Source organism: Cariama cristata, unplaced genomic scaffold (genome assembly GCF_000690535.1).
Source record: "Cariama cristata isolate BGI_N322 unplaced genomic scaffold, ASM69053v1 scaffold7883, whole genome shotgun sequence".
NCBI lineage: Eukaryota > Metazoa > Chordata > Aves > Cariamiformes > Cariamidae > Cariama > Cariama cristata.
Window position 1 is genome coordinate 10,883 of NW_009607742.1, and position 7,480 is coordinate 18,362.

The 7,480-nt window shown below is 39.0% G+C and overlaps 1 protein-coding gene across 1 annotated transcript; it reads right to left on the reverse strand.

Moving 5' to 3' along the window:
* Positions 1-828: 828 nt before the first annotated feature.
* Positions 829-2,585, reverse strand: VKORC1L1 (vitamin K epoxide reductase complex, subunit 1-like 1; the record flags this gene model as incomplete). The annotated part of the gene is made up of 2 exons (XM_009696854.1): positions 829-1,772; positions 2,476-2,585. Coding segments are annotated over 2 exons (337 nt in total), but the record flags the coding sequence as incomplete, so codon positions are not given.
* Positions 2,586-7,480: the final 4,895 nt, after the last annotated feature.

Below are 7,480 nucleotides of genomic sequence, written 5' to 3' on the forward strand. Positions count from 1 at the left end.
ACCTATCCATTTTGGTGTCACAGAGTCTGAAACACAAGGATTTTACTTTCTTGAATTGCATCATCAACCTTCTATCACATTGATTTAAGTTAACTGAAACAATACTGCTACCACTTCTCAGTCTAAAAACTAAAACAGATCTCTTAATACTCTGCTATCCCCAGCAAGTTTGCTGGGAATTTTGTTTGTTTGTTCATTCGTTCATTTTTAAAGCAAGGACACTTCTGCCTGCCAAGTTCAACACAAAGTATTTGGTTTAAGATTTTAAGACAGAAGGCACTTTTAACATTCAGCCTTAGAATACTGAGTGCAGAAACATTTACAATTTTGTTCCTTTGTTTAAATCTGCAGTTTAATTTCTTCCCCAATTAGTTATTAGAAAGAGCAATGATAGCACTATATCACATTTCATTTTCAGGAGCACATTTACTCACTTATCCCACCGAACAGGTTGCCCTTCTAAGGGATCTTATGTGTGTCAGGCCTAAAGTTCATTTCCCAATATAGGACAAACCAAAGATCCTGACGAAGATCAATTAAGTAACTGCTTCTTCAGTGCACTACTCGGTTATCCCACTCAGTCAGTGGTTTCCACTGCAAATTGCAATTCTATACTGCAGCATTCATATAACATCAAACATTAGTAACACTGGCTGGCTGACCGCAGTTTAAAAACGGAACAGCTCCGCACGGAAGTTAAGTCCTTTCAAAGAACGCTCTTTGATACACCAACCCCCAATCTGCATATAATATCCCGGTGGCAGCTTTCTATTGACCACATTAAGCTATTTTCATTCTGTACAGAAATTAATGAAGTTGTGGTTTAATGAACATACTTCAGGTTTCAGCTTTCATTCATTTTCATTACTGGAGACAAAAAAAAAGATGGAACAAAACCCAACCATCATTCTCATGAAAGCACTAGCAGTGAGTGCAGCAACACGGTGTTCTCTATAGAGGTCACTTCTTCCATCATGTCAGTCGACTATTAGCTGAACACTCCGACAGCTCCTAGGCTAACAAAACTCAATTGTACACTGAGTTCTCCAGGGATGAAACCAGTATTTCTAATTTTATTTACAGAGTAAGTCTTAGTCAAATCTAAGTCCATCAGCTAAAAAAAAAAAGTAATACACATACTGTAAACATGGCAACATTAAATATGGTAATGCTAGTCTAGAATATTTAATGTCATGGTCACATCATGTTATACCTGAATTTATATACAGGATATTTTATAGCAAGTGTTACCCACTTCACAAGTGGAGGGGGAAGAGAGAGAGACTAGGTTTTGCTGTGGCTAAAACTCCTTCAAAGTAAAGTTAAAGCTTGTCTTGGATTGTATTAGAGCTTTCTTTCATAACCACATTTAAATTGAAGAATAGCACAAAAAAAAAATTATCTAGGGCCCCTTCAAATTTATAATTAAAAATTCAGTTATGATTCTCAGGGAAAGTGTCTGATATGGAGAATAAAAAATTACTGCAAAATAAACTTAATGGAAGTTGGGTCTTCAGACTGTCAGTCAAAAAGTTCAAACAGGCGTTATTCCTGTTTGGGTTGGAGTTGCCGTTTCCAGGCCTCATTCAAATAAACTAGTCGTTTGTAGTTGATGATAAAGAGAATGAAGTTCAGCAAATATGTGATGACGCAGACAATGCAAAATTCCTTCAGCACGAAGTACAGAATGTATGCCAAGTACAATGACCCTACTACAGACACTATGGAGGATGTCATGAGGATTAGAGCTGCTACTGCACTTGCTGTCATACCTGCAACAAGAGAGAGAAAGTTACTACCACTGCTCTCAATCCCCCCTTCCACACAAAGCAAAAACCCTAAGCACGTCAATTCAAACTGAAGGCTACTCAGCAAGGCTGTATTACATAAAAGTCTATGTAAAATACCATGAGTTCAAGATGGCTGACAAATCACTGTTTGGAGGGGAGCTTCTAGGTTCTGTACGACAGTCCTTTGATAAGGAGTATGTGTAGTATTAACGATCTTCTGTATCCCTGAGTTATGGGAAAGTTACAGGTGGGTCAAGTTATGTCTATCAATATTAATAGCTCTATAGCAGACCATATAGTTACGAAGAAATAGGTATACATTATATTTCATGCACTTTTTTGCCTGCTCTCTCTACTACTCCTGCAAAACTTGTAAATTCCATTTCTATTTCCTCTCTTTTCTACCATGCAATCCAATGCTAAATATATTTAATTGAAAATACCACTGCAGCAACTGTCTTAACACTTATTATTAATAGCAGGAAAAAATGCAATTGCTCTTGTTATCAGTTGGGTTTTTAAGCCCTTTGGACAGATGTATCATTAGACTGGTGCTAAAAAAAAAAAGATAAAAATCACATGCATTTATCTGGTCTCTTGCAGATTGTGCAATGTATAATGAACTCCTCTTTCATCACCACAGACCTGTTACATACTTTAGGCTCTAAACTGAATTAATACTTACCAAGTAGCATTTGTAGTATATAAAACACGAGTCCAAAAACACTGTTTGACTGATTTATTGCACTGTCCTTTCCAAAGATGGAACCCAAGAGACCGAATCCTCGACCCCATCTGTAAAACAGTGAAACTAATTAACTTGTATTTGGGCACCTATTGCTTTACATCAGTATTTTCAATTCATCACTCTTGGAGGGGAAAAAAAAATTAGATACATATATTCTGACATAATCACTGCAGTCCTGTACGAAGTTCTGGGTTATCTTGGAAAACCAAGCAGCTTGCAACAAGGGGTGCCCAAGGTACAACTTTATCCCACACATTGCCGATTAAAGTTATTTGACACACCAGAAACTACCGAGTTCACACAGTTGCAACTTCACCAAATAGCACATCTGCTTCCTAGGGTGGTAGTTTAAAGTTCCTCTGTCAAATAAACCCTTCCTCCAACAATAGCTTTAGCAGTTCTCTCCACCACAGTAAGTTGGACACATGCTCACTATACAGCTGAGGGAAAATGGTACAACTTGGTAACTAGTTGTAACCCGCTCTGCCAGCACTTACCCCACTGGCATCAGAGCAAGTAAATCAGAACATATCTTTGCACTTCAGCTGCTCCTGATCAGTCTAACACCTTAGGAGGAACCCAAACCTGTAAAGCAGACAAGCTGGGGATGGTACCAAGATTCACAGACCTCGTCTGTTAGAGCCCTTGCACAGTGTGACATTTGCAACTGCCACCGTAACCACAAAGTGACTTTCAACTTTGTAGTGGTAAGGCAGAAAGCGGCACAAGCCCTACAAAACTGCTGCTGCAATCAAACCTGTCAAGCAGACAAGCTGGGGATGGTACCATAACAAGATTCACAGACCTCGTTTGTTAGAGCCCTTGCACAGTGTGACATTTGCAACTGCCACCGTAACCACAAAGTGACTTTCAACTTTGTAGTGGTAAGGCAGAAAGCGGCACAAGCCCTACAAAACTGCTGCTGCAATAAGGGGGATAAAAGATTAAATTAGCAAATGTATTTGTGCTAGAAACCATTGATTTAATGCCCTACGGCAAATCATGCCATTATTTGTAAAAGCAAAGCAAGGAACATATTTATTAGTGTCACTTGAAAACACGAAGAGAAGTTAACACTACGTCAACATGCAACTTAATTCACTTACAAGAGAACGTTAGGATATCTGCCAGCATGCCTTTGGAGCATCAAGTCAAGCACTACATTAAGTGTAAGGCTAGGCTCACGTTATGAGGTTAACTGTGACATAACTATGTAAAAAAAGCACAATTCCTCACTGCTGTTGCAGCAGAAAATGCTAGCGTGCTACATTTATGCCAACAGAGGTGCAGTTTCTGAATAGCTTGTTGTACTAGAGGCAATGGTTCTACTAAACCAAGACACAGCATAGCTTTGCTTTCTGCACGCTACAGGAACATTGCTGATATACTTCACCATGAGACCCGTGAAAGGCTACCACCGCATTACAAGCACTTTCCTGACACGAGAAAGGTACCATGATAAGTACAACTTAATAACAACTCCAAAATACTTCATAATCTCACAGCCATTTGTGCAATATTTTCAATACATATCCAAATTAATAATTTTAATTAAAACTTAGTAACTGTCTGCAATTAACTACTGTATACAAGTCGTGTGCTCTTCTCCCCAGGAAACTGAGCAGAGAATTAGGTACCAATTCCTAGAAAGCGTGTTTACTGCATAAACAGAATAAAAAAAACCAAACATACTTTCAACGAGTTTAGTCTCAGATCTTGTAAATTAGTGAAGTGAAACTCATGTGCAAATATAAAGTTTCAAGCCAGCACAGAAAAGACCAACACTTGGTTTACCACTGGGACAATGCCTGACATCCCAGAGCTGCCAAGGGTCAGAAAGACACAAATTTAATTGCTGGGAGGAGCAGCACAACGCTGCCTCTCCCTGCAGTCGTCCCAGTGCAAGTTTGGGGCTACGCAAACCGTGGAGGACAAGGCTGATTACACATCCTCCCTGCAGCATACGACGGCAAACAGCGTATAGTATAGTTTGTGGGCAAAGTAGCATCGAGGATGGACACCAAAGATCTGGAAAAGCAGCTGCAGAGATGCGAGTGCAGCACTTCACAGGGGAGCCACGCTTCCAAGGAGGGATTTTAAAAAAGACCAAATACCATGCAACAATACATAAGCAAACATTACAAAGAAATACTGCAAGTTCCAAAGAATCTCAGCTATGACAAGACTTCCCTCCCACATACTGAATGTTATCTGGATTTTAAGTGAGAATTGTTTATTTTTTAGCCTTACTTTGATAAGATGGTCACAGCACATGCAATAATTGTCTCATGTTGTCTAGTTATCAAATGCAGCATTAAAGAGCCAGACCAATATATTAAAGGTATCATCATTTTGCATTTAATAGTCTATTTTTATTTTTCTGTATTACCACATTTATAGATGCTTCAGCTTACTATCCACAGGTGCAATTTATTGTTCCCGTCTCCAAGTAAGAATTCTTTGTAGGGTGACATTGAACTCTGTTTGAACACACTCAGGCTTTCTTTACCAAGAGGCTAAACAGCATAAACCTCAAAGCACACCCAGGTCTGTGGTTCAACATTACCTTATCTCAAAGTAACTGCAGGATGCTGAATTCCTACCCTCTCCCTGCCCTAAGCTGTATGCTCTCACTTCTTCTGATGCTCCTGAGATCCTGTCATGTTTGAGAGCAAACTCAAGCTTAAAACATCAGAAACTTTAGAGTACAGAATCTGACCCTACAGTTATTCCGCAAGTGAATAAAATGTTACTAATGGAAAGATAATGAGTTCAAGCCCTTCCTGACAGTCAGTGTCCCCAGGTGATCTGTTCACAGCTGCAAGAAGGTCAGAGCACGGTGAAAGCTTTCTCAGTATGCAATAATTTATTAAGTATCTTGTTGGCCTTGTAGCAGCTTTAAGGACACAAGGTATTAAATTTCAGTCCATGGAGTACAGCTCTGATCTTGCATCTTATTCCACACACTTCAAGACAGCTAAGCAGCCTGTGGTTTAAGATGAAGCACTTTTCCCAGCCTTATAAGGTTTGAAGTGTGAGGAAGTTTTCTGCATCAAACTGGAAAGCAAAATATTTAAGCTTTGTCTATTTCTATTTCCATCTGATTTCTCTACTGAAGAGGCTAAATCATCTAATTCCAAAACCCTCTAAAATGCACAGTGAACCAAGTACTTCTGCAAGCAATTGGAGGATGGAAGACGACTGAGTATTATAATCTTCCTTCTCACACCAAAATAATGCAAATCACATCTGAGTCATGATAACTTTGAAAATCAAAACAAACGTACGGCAAACAAACAGCAAGAAGAAAGACTGCAATCCTAGCAGTGGAATAAACTCCAAGAAATAAAACATCAGTAAAAGGACTATAAACTGCTCAGAACTTCTTCACAGAACTGGCCTTTCTTATAAAGAATATAATTTACAAGGGCTATTGTTAACTTGGATCAACGTTTTGGATACAGAATGCTAAGTAAAATGAACGGCACTAACTAAAGAGTTGCTTGCTCAGCAAGATAAAAGCATAGTCCAACATCACCAACTTTTTTCTGGTACTGATTTGTGGCTCCTCATCCCTGAAGCAGTCAAGTGTTCTGTTGTGAAAACTGTGCTGAAGTCACCCTGCGTGAGTCACAGCAGTATGACAAACACACGTGGCAAGCCCACTTCTGCCACACCCCAGTTTCACTCCTATTAAAAAAAAAAGCAGCAATCTGAACTAACTTCAAGGAAGCTTTAAAATAAATCTTTAAGGTATCTTCCTGTCTGTCTCAAGTAACTCAAATTCCCTCTGTTCAAGCTAACAGCTTGCTTCATTTCTCATTTGCAGGTATAACTTTGAATGTTCTTTAAAAACTTTCCAGAATAATGATTCAAGAAATCCAAGACAAAGTGTTTAGAACTGTTCATGTAGTTTCCTAACATCTAAAATTGAACACTACAGTAACTTTTACTCCAATGTACATTTCCTTTTATCAAAAGGAGGTCTTGAAAATTATTACCCACCATCTAAACAGGGTACCTTTTGGTTTGTGACATTTGACAAAGCTCAGAAGTGTTACATTTTCAGAAGTTTAAAGCACTATTTGCATGCACTTGACACTTCTGAACAGGAAGACAAGAACAACTGAGGTCACTTTGATCCACAAGTGACATATCTCTAATAAAACCTTAGACTGTTAAATCATTATCTCTTTTGCACAATTATGAACATACTCTGTGTTCCAGAACAGCGTATCATGGGAGTACACTTTAACTCTAAACATTGTACTGTAATTTAGCAGAGACAATACCACTGGCAGGAAGGCAACCAAGACAACCTCATGTAGCACACTAGTATCTCAGTCATTTTAAAGGACAAGTAAACAACCTTCATGTTGAACAAGTCAAAAGCTGTACGAGTTACCAGTATCAGCTCAAAAAGCAACAGAATACAAGCCTGCCAAACACAGCAAGTCAAACAAACAAACAAAAAGTATATATTTAGCCAGGAGTCTGTAAGAAATGCTATATTGTTTTTTCTAGCCAAGCACCCCAATTCTGACAGTTACCTGTAGGAGACGTTTTTAAGGGCTTTTACAAAGAGCTCATTCCCCAAGATGCTCTCCTTGACCTCAATCATCATTAAGTTAAGAACCAGCTTAAGAAACTTCTGAACTGGAGTTCCACCTGCATCAACATGCTCAGTAGCCTACCTTGAAGCCTTCCTGAATGTACCTAGATGATTTCTGAACATCCACTTTCGACCTCCACAGCACCTTCCAGTGATGAATGTCACAATCATATCACCTCAATTTCACTTGGCAATCCTTAGTTCTTACGTCAAGAAAAGGACTAACTACTGTATATTCATTTTAGCATGAAGATAACCATACTAGATCAGGTCAAGTCCAGCTAGCTTCAGTACAACGTCCCTGACCCCTGCGAGTAGCAGATGCCTTGA